This window comes from Nelusetta ayraudi, unplaced genomic scaffold (assembly GCF_046127955.1).
Source record: "Nelusetta ayraudi isolate G7.1 ecotype Tasmania unplaced genomic scaffold, CSIRO-AGI_Nayr_v1 ptg000042l, whole genome shotgun sequence".
Taxonomy (NCBI): domain Eukaryota; kingdom Metazoa; phylum Chordata; class Actinopteri; order Tetraodontiformes; family Monacanthidae; genus Nelusetta; species Nelusetta ayraudi.
The window spans coordinates 405,001-417,938 of record NW_027466092.1 but is presented as its reverse complement, the minus strand read 5'-3'; the positions used below and the strand labels follow the sequence as shown (position 1 = coordinate 417,938).

The following is a 12,938-nucleotide window of genomic DNA, read 5'->3' as shown; positions in this document are numbered from 1 at the left end:
GTGTGTGTGTGTGTGTGTGTGTGTGTGTGTGTGTGTGTGTGTGTGTGTGTGTGTGTGTGTGTGTGTGTGTGTTTGTGTGTGTGTGTGTCATGTTCAGAGCAGGTGTGTTGCAGCCTGTCCACATGCAGGTGAGAACTTTGGCCTCTGTCCACAGGTCAACAGTAGCCCATAGAAACCCAGTGAAGCATCTCTGACCCGTCCATACGCTTCAGTCAGGCTCACAGACAGTAAAGGCAGGTTTGCTTTTCACACCAGGGAGTAGAAAGAGTGACACCTGCAGAGAGAGGGACTTGCACCCCCCAGTGGGTGGGCGTGGGCTAACCTGCGCTCGGCCTACAAAGCACCGCAGCGTCTCTCCCTTCGCCTCATCTGATTTGCACACAGTCACCACCACGATGCTGACTTTTATCCAGCTGATAGTTTTGCTTTGTTGGACCAACGTTGGCTCAGCTGATGCGGAGAAACTCTTCCATCATCGGGATCATTCTGACGTGCAGAACCTTCACCGAGCTGAGGTCATCAGCGACGAGTCCTCAGCACAGGTAAAAATATGGAAGGAATGAATCAAAAAAATCTTGCCTGCTCTGCATGTTGCAAGCTTAGTGACGCTTGAGAGGAACCATCCTGTGTAACTCCCACTCTGTCCCAGGTTTTCCTCTCCAGGTATGGATTCATTCAGCCAGTGAGCTGGGAGGAGACCCACACTGAAGACTCGGATGAGTCTTCCACTGAGGACTTCCTGGAGGACCTTCAAGACATGATCCAGGAGGGGCTCTCGTCACCATTACTGGCCAGGGACGGTGTTCCGGCCTTGAGCCCGGCGTTTGTCTTGGCACTGGAGGAGTTCCAGCGTGTGTCTGGCCTGCCTGTCACCGGCCTGCTGGATGACACCACCAAGGACGCCATGAACAAACCCCGGTGTGGCGTCCCTGACAGCAGGATGGAGCTGAACGCTGCCAATGCGGCGGCCGGGGAGGAGAGCAGTGATCCCGCTGAAGATCAGAAGAGTCTGAGGAGCACTTTTAACGAGACTGATGGCAACAGCTCAGCGAGCAACTCTTCTTCTGCTGCCACAGAGTCCTTGGAAGGGGACTCGTTTGCTTCTAATGACACAGAAAGTGTCCTGGCCGACTTCTCCAACCACACCAGCAGAAACCAAACTGAGGATTTCCCCCTGGATGACAACGGCGTCTTCAACCACACGTCAGCAAACGGCTCATACAACAGCGGCTTGGATCCTGGGTCGACTAACAGCAGCATCCAGGTTGGTCCAAACGGAGCTGTGGGACGCAGGAAACGCCAGCTGAACCGCAGGAGGCGCAGGAGAGACCTGAGCCAGTCTGGACACATGGCCTTCTCCAAGAGTCTGCTGAGGTGGAGGCTCATTGGTGAGGGCTACAGCAGCCAGCTGTCCATCCAGGACCAGAGGTACATTTTCAGACTGGCCTTCAGGATGTGGAGCGAGGTGTCGCCGCTGGACTTTCTGGAGGACACGCAGTCGCCGCTGGAGGATGTGGACATCAGGCTGGGCTTCGGGACAGGTGGGTCGACCTGTGACGACAGCTTTTTTTTTTTTTTTATAGCGATAGCGCAAAATTTAACACACCTGCTCCCCTTTCGTACCCGAGCCCTTGTAACTTTAACGCATGGCACCAGGGAGTATTTTTGTTGCAGGATGTCTAATCTCCTAATGACAAATTCAGATTGAAATCACATCCATAATTTGTGCTCCGTCTTGGTGGTAGCAGCTGACGATTCCATGTAGTCATTGCTCAAAAGTTTTATTTCACTACAGAAAAGAGTTGAAGCTCATCTGCGCAATATTTCAAATGCATCACATTTGACTATCGTTGCACCATGATGTGATCTTTGTTTTTCCTGCTTACATCAAAGTTCTTCTTCTGCAGAAACCACCAATTGCAGAACCAAACAGTTGTTGTAAAATTCTGTGCTAATTAATTCTTCACAGGGAGACATCTGGGTTGCAATCAGAAGTTCGACGGCTCTGGTCAAGAATTTGCTCACGCCTGGTTCCTGGGTGATATACACTTTGATGATGACGAGCACTTCACCGGTCCCAACGCTGGCAACGGCATCAGCCTGCTCAAAGTAACAAAACCACAGTGTGAAATGTGGACCCTTCAGATATAGGAAGTTTCTTTCAATCCCGCCACAGACTGACCCCCTCGTCACCTCTCCTCATCCTGTAAGGTGGCGGTTCATGAGATTGGCCACGTTCTGGGGCTGCCTCACGTCTACAGAGCCGGTTCCATCATGCAGCCCAGCTACCTGCCCCAGGAGTCGACCTTCGAGATGGACTGGATGGACAGGAAGGCCATACAGCAACTCTATGGTAACAGCACCATCTAGTGGATGCCCATGGAGGTATATATATATATATATATGTATATATATATATATATATATGTATATATATATATATATATATATATATATATATATATATATATATATATATATATATATATATATATATATATACATATATATATATATATATACACACACACACATATATATATATATATATATATATATATATATATATATATATATATATATATATATATATATACATATATATATATACACACATATATATACATATACATATATATATACATATATATACATATATATATATATACACACACATATATATATATATATATGCATATATATATATGTATATACATATATATATACATATACATATATATGTATATGTTATTATGTAGCTAGTAGTGTGTGATGGTATAAGATCTGCCGTTAATTTGACTTTTTGTTCTTCTTGTAAAGTTGTGTTTTCTCTGACCACCACAAGGAGGCTGTAAAGGGCGATTCAGCACCGTTTTTGACTGGGTCCGGAAGGAGAAGACACCCTACGGTGAGGTGGTCATCCGCTTCAACACCTACTTCATAAGGGACGGCTGGTACTGGCTGTACGAGAACAGGAACAACCGCACTCGCTACGGAGACCCTGTGGCGCTGCAGATCGGCTGGCGTGGAATCCCCGCCGACGGCGTGGACGCATTTGTGCACGTGTGGTCCAGGAAGAGAGACGACGTTTACTTCTTTAAAGGCAAGGCCTCAGAAACACAAACAGCTGGTCAGAGTTTGTACAACAGTTTGCAGTCACAGGGTTTATTTCTCTGAGGATGTTTTGAAAGTGAATGTTGCTCTCTGTTTTTTTCTGTGCAGGCACTCAGTTCTGGAGGTACGACAGCGAGAGCGACCAGGTTTTCAGGATGGATCGGGAAGGTCGGCCCTATCCGAGGCTCATCTCTGAAGGTTTCCCAGGGGTGGGCGGTCCGATCGACACGGCCTTTTACGACAGAAGGGACTCCCACATCTACTTCTTCAGACGCAACCTCGTAAGAATACACTCATTCTCCTAATCTTTTCTCTGCCGCTTGATATTTCAAAGAGGCCGTGGATGAGATTGAATCAGCTCGAAGAACTGCGGTGTGTTTACACATGTGACAAGATAAAGAGTGTTGAGGTGAAGAAGAGGGGCTGAAACATTGTTGCTTCCAAACAGTGAGAAGCTGCAGCTCACAAGGGTTAAATGTGGCTTTTTGTTCTTTTGCTCGAAAGCAAATATACAAAAAAACAAAGAAAAAAAAAAAACTTTTTTAAAGGGTCTTATACGAAATAAAATGTCACCACTAGATGTTGTATTTTGGTGCCCCACAGATCCAACTTGAATGACCATCTGTCCGATTTCTGATTTTAACCAGTGTCCTTTGAGGGGAAAAGAGGCGGAGCTACAACTCAATGGTTATTGATAACAGGAACAGGAAGCAGCTCGTCAAACAGTGACCGACCGTCTGCTCCCGCAGGTGTACGCCTTCAACGTGGACGCCGGCCGCTTGGCCCGAGGCTTCCCCAAACACATCCGGGACGTCTTCCCCGCCGTGGTGGGCGGAGACCATCCGGGCGGCCACATCGACGCCGCCTACTTCTCCTACAGCCACGGCTCCGTCTTCCTGCTCAAGGGCACGCGCTTCTGGCGAGTGCTGGGCAACCGAGAGCGCCCGCGCCGCCCCTTCCTGCCCCGGAACGGCGTCCTGCCGCACCGGGAGGTGGAGCAGCAGTGGTTCGACATCTGTGACGTCCATCCCACCGCACTCCGGCTCTCCCGCTGAGGCAGACACTCCCCCACTCACACTTGACGTAGGCGTGTGTCGTTCGCACGCACTGATACCCTTGTTGTGTTGTTTTTAATATGTACTCTTTAATGATATTATTAAACAAGACATTTCTGTTGTTCCATTTTTATTAAAAATGTTGCACCAATGACATCAGCTGCTTTCCCACTTTGATGCCACTTTAATGGATTTCACACTTGCACCCTTTCGTCTTTATAGTGAACTTGATCACATCTAAAGTGAAATACATGTGTTAAAAATTACACATGGGTATTCTGGTGTGGCCAGGCAGGACACAGGAAGTGGGTTAAATAGGAAGTGACATCACACACAAGGAAAGGGAGGAGGAGGAGGAAGAGGGAAGTTGAGAAATCAGAGACACCTGAGCTGAAAAAGTGAAGGAAGTTCAGACAAAGAAGGCCGAAGGAGCTGAAGCAGACATGCAGTGAGAAGTGAGACATGGAAAGGAAGGATAAGAAGGTTCAGCGCTCAAGGTTCAAGGTAGCTTTACTGTCGATCCTGCAGTATACGTAGCATATACAGAGCATTGAAATGTTGTTACTCGGTGGCTCATGGTATTTAGAGAGGCGTCCTCCGCTACGCAGGGACTTTCAAAATGTATTTTTTTCCCCTGGAAAAAGACTCCAAAACTCAACAGACTCTCTAACAAATGCTGCCTTTTCAGTAAATGTGATGTATTTGCAGGTTTGGAAGAAATTTAAACATGGCATTGGACCAGAAATCACATAAATCATTTCAGCAGGTGCAAACACAGACACTCTTGCAGGAGCATTGCTGTTCTCAGTCCAAAGCTGGCATTGGCTTTAAAAGCATACCTGCTTGCCAGAATTTCAGATGCATAACAGGTTCATGTTGACATAAAAACCACTATATTAATAATTATTCCCCTCCATCCATTCGAACACGGCAACAAAAACTGGCGGGAATTCCGACACAAGCCTGAAAACCCACCCAGCCATCGCAGAAATCGCCTCGGCTTTCCAAAATGCATTTCAATTTACACGCCGTCAGTCAGTGAAATTTAGATTGAAGCAAAGTGATTGAAAAAAAAAGAACCCCTCCCCCTTATCATCAGTTATTGCTGTTCCGTTTCAAAGTCATCATTTCGAGCACTGCGCAAAAGAAACAGCCATCGATTCTGTAATCAATACGTTGCTCCAACACTCTTATTAATTTAGCTCATCCGAGGAGATTAAGCTCCTTGGGGGGCCTTCAGATAGATGGCGCTGCGCTCCGGGTAGCTCCGCATAGGCCATATTAATAAATTGAAGCAGAAATCAATTACGAGCAAAGGAACAAGAATGTCACAGCGAGCAGAGCCTCGGGGGGGAATAATGTCACCGGGAGGCGAGTTCGCTCAAACGTTTCGCAGAATGAGATTCTGTCGCCAGCTACGGCAAATATGGCGGCGACAAATAAATAAAAAAAGCCTGAACTTGCAGATTTCCATCCTCAAGCTGACGTCTCTTGATATTCACAGCGTCTCTGTGATCTGATCGCCTCCGGTGTCGTGTCTGAATTCTCACTTAAGCGTCTCATATTATGCCAATTTTCAGATGGTTATTTTTCAAACAGCCTCATATTAATTTATATTGAATGGTTCATTCGTTGATATGACAATAATCTCTCTTGGACTTTGTTGGAGTTTGGAGACTCAGAATTGCCGGGTTGTTTGACCCGTTATGTCACGCTACAGCGCGGCTCGGTCAGCCTGCCATGCTCGACTGCCACCAAATGCCGATTAGTAGCGGGACTTCACGACGTTTTTTGGCCAGTGTTCAGACAGACAATAGCTTAAACATATCTTTTTGGGTTATTGATGTGCCAAGTAACACACCAAGTACCAGAAATGGGAACTTCTGGATTTCAAGGTGGACTGGGCCTTTTTCCACATCACTACGTTCAAACGACTCAAGTCGAACTGATATTTTTTAAATCGCTGCGTGAGAGCTAGTAGCCATCTTCCCCATTAGCCAGCTAGCTAGCTAGCTAGCTGGCCAATCACAAGGTGAGGGAGGAGGGGAGGCCTGGACGGCTCAAACCAAACAATGTAAAACCAGCAAAATGGATGGATTTAATCTGAAAATGGGAGTGAAGGCTTGTGTGTTTGACTGCAGCCGGCTGCTGTGCGGTTGGCACCTCGGTGGCAATCATTGATAGGCTAATATTGAATGGCACACCAAAGGCAGCGGAGCCTTATGATCTGTTTATTCATCCCATAATGAAGTGCGGTTTATCTTCCCCGCCCCGGAGTTCCCCGACACGGAGGCAATCCTCAATGCAAACTGATGCTGTCATCCGCCCAATGGACTGACGGCGGCGCCACCGCGGGCTCCTTTGGATGTGGCAGGATAAAACGGGATCAGTCACGGCGGCGGAGCTTCGAGCCGCCACAGAGACAAAAAGAGAGCGAGAAGGAAATCTGTGTCACGGCTCAGGAACCCACATGGGAGGCAGGAAGGGAGATGAGGGGATGAGGACCCCCCCCCCAGCCCGGGCTCGTCACCCACCCCCCCACCCCGCGGCAGCACCACATTCCGTTTAGCAAACATCTCCCAAAACTGCTGAGGAGCGACGTCGAGCTGCGGCGCACTTCAGTCTCTGAGAGGAAGGAAAGAAAGGAAGTGTGTGTGTGTGTGTGTGTGTGTGTGTGTGTGTGTGTGTGTGTGTGTGTGTGTGTGTGTGTGTGTGTGTGTGTGTGTGTGTGTGAAAACCTTAAAGGATGTATTTAAATGCAATGTGTCTGCGTTCAGATCTCTGAGGCGGTTCTGTGATACCAGCACTTTGTGTTCAGAGGAGTGAAATATTTACACTGATAACGTGTCAAGGATCTTTATCATCAGCGCCAAGAGACGCTCGTGATGAGGACGACCCACAACAGTTTCAATTAATTACCGTCTTAAATGCCGTCTTCCCGCGCCACTGACGGGTTCACCAAGAAGAAGAAGAGAGTTCAGAAGTGACTGGGTCTTTATTTGTTTTTCAGTAGGAGCGTTAAAGCTCCAGCAAGCTTTGCTGCCTGGCACCTGGCTGCCCTCCCTGACCCCCCCCCGCCTGTTTGTAAATCAAACCCGGATCAAACTCACTCGTGGCCTTTGATTCCGACTCAGTCGCGCCGTCCTCGTCACCTTCTTCTCGCTTCCAGCTCTTATGTTCCGTCGTCGAGTCTCATGAGGCTCTCTGCTGTGCAAAACGTGTCATTTCACGGCACCGCCGACAACTTCTTGTCGCATCAAGATGCACTTCGGAGGGACCAAAGCCAGTGGCTGTGACGTCAGAGGAGTGATTCAATTCACGCCCATACCGATCAAACAAACGCCCAGTAGATTTAGCTTGAATTGCAAAGAGAATGTTTGAAGAAAAAATGTTGAAACATGCATATTAGAGGGACTAAAATGCTCTATGAAAAGGAAAACTAAATTGAAGTTTACGGGTATGTTTATGTTGTATTTTTGTATGTGTGTGTGTGCGTCTGCAGTGTTTGATCTCTGTTGCGCGGTGCTCATTGTTGTTGGAGTTGAAAGCGACGGGCGGAGTGACGGTTGAAAGAGAAGCTCTCATGAGTCGCACCTGTGTGTGTGTTGTGTGTGTGTGTGTGTGTGTGTGTGTGTGTGTGTGTGTGTGTGTGTCGAGTGGAGTTCCCAACTCTTGTTGGGAACTGTACTATATTTGCAGTAGATCGTGCGCTGTGTCGTTCCTTCAGAACCCGCCGTATGGCCTCCCGCCCGGCACAACTTCAAATTAAAGGGGGCAAAACATTTTTCGTAGAACTGGATGGAATCTTCAAATCTGCTGCGGTTCCTTTGACGCGCTGTCACTCGGAAGCCCGTCGTCGGCAGGTGCAGAGAAGTGCCTGGTCCTCCAGCTGTCTGTCAGGCCGTGGAGGACCATCTTTATCCTGCTCTAACTGCGGCTTTAAAATGTCAACGTGGGCGTGGATGTGATTGAGCCCCGGAGCAGGTGAAGCTTGCAAAAAAAAAACTAATAAAAAAAAAAAAAAAAAAAAAAAAACTGCAGCGACCAGTAGAGGGCGACCTCGGCACGTAGAAGCGTCTCAAAGTCCGCAGCGAGGGACGGACACGCTCGTCTTCTCTGCAACACGAGGCTCGATCAGTGCAATTTCTGTGTCCACCCCCCCGTTCGCACTCAGGAGTTTTGGGAGCAGCGGTGATGAAACCGTGTTGCACAGACTCGTATATATATATATACAGACACCATGTCTCGCCACCTTTGAGAGAGAATGTGTAGTTGCTGCCAAGAAACAAAAGAGAAGAAGAAAAAGAAAAAACCCCATGCGCAGGCCTGGCGCCGCTGGCGCCGAGGCAGCGCGCGGATCAGCACTTATTCTGCGGTGCGTAACAAGCGCGGAATGCAGACTTTTCCTAAAAAGCGGATTTGCAGTTGAAAGTTGTCTTGCGCATTAACTCTGAGTGACATCGTTAACAAGGCGGCGGCTTGTTTACCGCGCTTCAAAAATCAATCTCACCTCAGTCAGCGCGCACGCTCGGGGGAGAATAACCGCGTGTGTGTGTGTGTGTGTGTGTGTGTGTGTGTGTGTGTGTGTGTGTGTGTGTGTTGGGGGAGGGGAGGTTGTATAGAGTTATAACAAAGATACGTTCGCGTTTGCACAAGCGCGCATGCATGTATCAGCGATGCTCTCGCCACAAACCTGCTTGCTACACACACCTACGCTCGTGCCTCCCCGCTGGGCCCCGCCCCCCTTTGACCTCGCAAACAGAAGTTTGCAATTCATATATATATATATATATATATATATATATATATATATATATATATGTATAACAAAAAAAAAAAAAATTCAGTGTATGAGAGAGAAAAAAAATACATAGAAAACCTTTACAACTGAATCTCTCAGTCGCAATTTCAGTTTCACATTCAAATTCAAATTTCAAAAGCGCTTGTCATCAATTGAAGGGAGCCAATGTCTCACTGAGGATCTTTATTGTTGCAAAGAGGGTAAATAGGATTTAGGATTTCACCAGCCTCCACTTTCACGCCATCATCATGCTGTGAAGAAGGAGAAGGAGAAGGAGAAGAAGGAAAAGGAGAAGAAGCTGCAGCGAGCAGCCGGAACAAGATGCTTTTCCTCTTTTCATCCCTGGCCAGTTGCTACACATGTAAGCAGGAGTCGGCAACAGAAACAGTAGCTCCAGTAATTACACGTCCTCTCTCCCGAGAGTGCCTCGTGTTTGGCACTGACTCATTTAGGCGAGAGAATCCAAATCATACAAGTGTAATTAGGGGTTGCGAGGCCTCATGCATTATGCAGCGCCCAGGTTTTGACTCACTACCTGGTAAACAAATGTGGAGGGTGGAGGATGCATCTGTTGCACCGCCGGCAATCTGCTTAATAAACATGCTAATTTGCCTCCGTATGTGGCGGAGGAATTTCTCTCACCCGCTGCTGCGGGCTGAACCTTGACCTTTGGCCCCGGGGGGGGCAGGAGAGATGTCAGGGGGGCAGACAAAAAGCGCAGGGCCTTTCTGGGGCTGTGAGAGTGAGTGGCAGCTGTGGGTCAGAGGGGGGGGAGGGAGGCGGCCGTCCCACGCTGGGCCACACAGACTGATGGCCGGCGCCCCCCGCAGTCCAAGGGGTGACACGGTGACGCGCACGTGTGGCGGCCGCAGCTTGGTCTGTCTCCGCTCGCCTTTTAGAGCAAAGTTTAGAGTAGGGATGGGCAAACTACGGCTTGGGGGCCACATGCGGCCCGTTAAGCTTTTTAATTTGATTTGAGGAAATTATACCAATAGGAATTAAGTCATAAAATATCTGTAGTTCATCAATTGTTTCAGTGTCTTGAGAGTCATTTCAATAAAGAGCTAAATTCCGTGGGGCTTCAGACATATTTTGTTGTCACGCTTGTGTTAATTTTCAATTGACATTCAAGCACATTTTCTACATATCCCATAATATGTTTTTTTCTCCGATGAGGTGGTTCACCAAAACGCGCCATCCGTCTCCCTGCTGCTCCGGCCCCTCAGTCAAATTTTGTCACGAGTCAAAAAGTTTGCCCACCCCTGCTTCAGAGGCTCCTTCTTGTTGTTGTTTTTGTGAATGTTCCTCCTGCTCCATGTTGCAAGACGACACCTGCCTTGTGGTCGCTGAGCATCCTCACTCTTCCCTCTTTCTTCCTCCCCTTCTTCCTTTTTCGCCTCTTTCTCTTTTTTCTCCTCCACCGCTCCCTCCCTCTCTTCTTCAACCTCCTCTTCTTCCTCCTCTCCTCTTCAACACTCGACCTCGGCGTGTGTTCAGGTTTCTCTGGAACACCATGTTCAAACCTAAAATGTATTTTGCAGATTTGCAGAGTTTTTCTCTCTAAAATGATGTGATCTCCTGATGATCTTCTCGTTCCTCCCTATTTTATTCTCTATTTGCATTCATAACTTTCTGCTCACAGCAGGTGTCTTTAAACCGGAGCTTCTTTCTTTTTTTATGGCTCCTGCTCCAGCGTACGTCTGTGAATTTTCACACTCAGGTGTCACCGCACTCGACCTCAAACCCGCCCGCAACATGAATTTCAAACATTGAGTTCAAGGGGAAAGTCTTGTTTACGTGTTACGCACTTGTGTTTCTTTTCATGAAGGAAATTCTGCTAAATCGTTTTCACAGTGCTGCCAGAAATACAAGTCGTCCTGGACTTTCTTAAGGTCTGGGCAGTAAGCCCTTAGTGACATCACAAAGGGTAATTTGCTCGCGGCATCACTTTTCAAGCTTAAACACATTGATTTATCAGGAGACTGTAAACAGATGGCTAAATTTTATTGTATTTTCTTCCTGAGATTTTTTTTTTTTCAGAGGTTTTTGGTTTTGTCTGACGTGAGGCTGCCACACTGGAGTGGAAAACAAAGATCTGAGCGCATGCATGGGACTTATTTTGGTAGGCGGAGCTACAAAATGCTAACGCTAGTCAGGCCGATTTTCTTTTCTTTTCATTTTTTCCGCCAGCAGTCAGAGGAGGTCAGTCTCGGACTGCGTGATTCTGAACAAAAAAAAAAATTAAAATAAAAAATGAATAAACACACGCGGCTCCCGCTGCCGGCATAAAGAAACATCGTGTAACACATCCTGCCGTACCTGACGAAATCCTGTTGCAACGGCGGCAGGCTCGCATCGCTCGTCTGCGTGTGGCTGAAGTGCAACCAAGAAATCCAACTCCCCCCTCCCGCCCCCACCCTTCCCGCCCCGTCCCCTCCCCCACCACCACCCCTCCCCTCCCGTCCTCCTCCACCCCTCCACAACACCTCCTCCTCCTCCTTCCTGCAGGATTTATCCGCCGCTCCTAAACTCACAGTGGAATGAGTGATGCCTTTGCTACATACATGCAACAGGGCACCTGTTTGTATCCCCCCCACCCCCCCACCCCCACACACACACTCACTGGCATCGCGGCTGTGGAAACGCACCTCAGAAGCATTATTCATGAGCGTCAGCAGAGGAGTGTTGTTTTTTTTCATGTGTCAGTGTCAGAGAGATGATATTATGTTACAACCTCTGGCTGCCGTCGCTTGAGTCAATACTGCTGCTCACCTTGAAGGATGTGGAGGCAGCGGCGAGTCCCCTCCACCCCGGGCATCCGGGAAGCAACGCGAGTCAGACCGTCGGAGAACTGCGCCTTTTTTTAGCGGAAGGGAAGCCGCTCTTCTCCTCCTCCTCCTCCTCTTCCTCCTCATCCCCCTCTTTCTCCTTCTCCTTCCCCTCCTCTTCCTCTTCGGCCCCCTCTTTCCCCTGCTTTTCCCCTTCCTCCTCCTTCCCCTCCTTCTCCTCCTCCTCTTCCTCCTCCACCTCCTCTTTCTCCTCCTTCCCCTATTTCTCCTCCTTGTCCTCTTCCTTGTCCTTTTCTTCCTCCTCCTCCTCCTTCTCCTCTTCCTCCCCTTCCTCCTCCTTTTATTCCTCATTTTTACATTGCATTTGGTGAGAGAAACAGGAGTCTGAACTCCTGATCCCTCATGTAGGTCACATCTTATTTGTGACAATAAAAGAAAAAGTTCTTGCAGCCGCTCTGTGTTGGGGAAATGCAAGGGAGTTCGCCTTCACATGCCTGTGTGTGTGTGTGTGTGTGTGTCATGGATTTAAACCTCGCTGTTTCACCTCCTTGTCTGCAGCCTTTTGTTTACCGAAATGAGAATTTTTACATATAAATATATAAATTTTGGGGGGGAGTGAAGCAGCAGCAGCAGGCTTGTGAAGGAGCGCTGAGAAATCGGGAGCGACGTCGCCACCTCATGGCCCTGAGATGTGCGCTGCGCGGCCGTGCCAGCCTCTTTGTTGGGAGATTAATGTTGCGTCAGTCGCATTCTCTCGGCGTTGAGGGACACTTGCCAGCGCGCTAAAAACAGGGCCGCCCTGCCGCAGAGGAGAGCGCCGTCTCCTCGCCCATCCGTAAATCTATGTGACACGCATGTGGGGGTGGAGGGTGGAGTGGGGGCGCAAGGGGGTGGAGGGTGGAGGGTGTAGCGGGGGTGGCGGGGTGTACTCGCTGCTCCGAGCCGCTGATATCCTGCCAGTCCCGTCTTGCCGTTTGTGGCATCATCAACCTCCGTGTTTCAACTTTTGCGTCTTTTGCATGTAGGAGGAACGTTGCTCATTTTTAGCGGCTGTGCCCCCCCCAATCAGGACACCCCCCCACACCTACCCCCTTTCTTTTTTCTTTCTCTCTCTCTCTCTCTCTCTCTCTCTCTCTCTCTCTCTGCCGGCTTTGCTCAGGGGCATGACACATTTCTGAG

The 12,938-nt window shown here is 48.5% G+C and overlaps 1 protein-coding gene across 1 annotated transcript; it reads left to right on the top strand.

Annotated features, from left to right (window-relative positions):
- Positions 1-21: 21 nt before the first annotated feature.
- On the top strand, positions 22-4,320 carry mmp21 (matrix metallopeptidase 21). The gene is made up of 7 exons (XM_076033439.1): positions 22-542; positions 650-1,541; positions 1,970-2,109; positions 2,212-2,353; positions 2,846-3,103; positions 3,223-3,395; positions 3,864-4,320. The coding sequence occupies exons 1-7, from the start codon at positions 396-398 to the stop codon at positions 4,167-4,169; spliced, it is 2,058 nt and encodes a 685-aa protein (XP_075889554.1). The 5' UTR covers positions 22-395; the 3' UTR covers positions 4,170-4,320.
- The last annotated feature ends 8,618 nt before the right edge of the window (positions 4,321-12,938 follow it).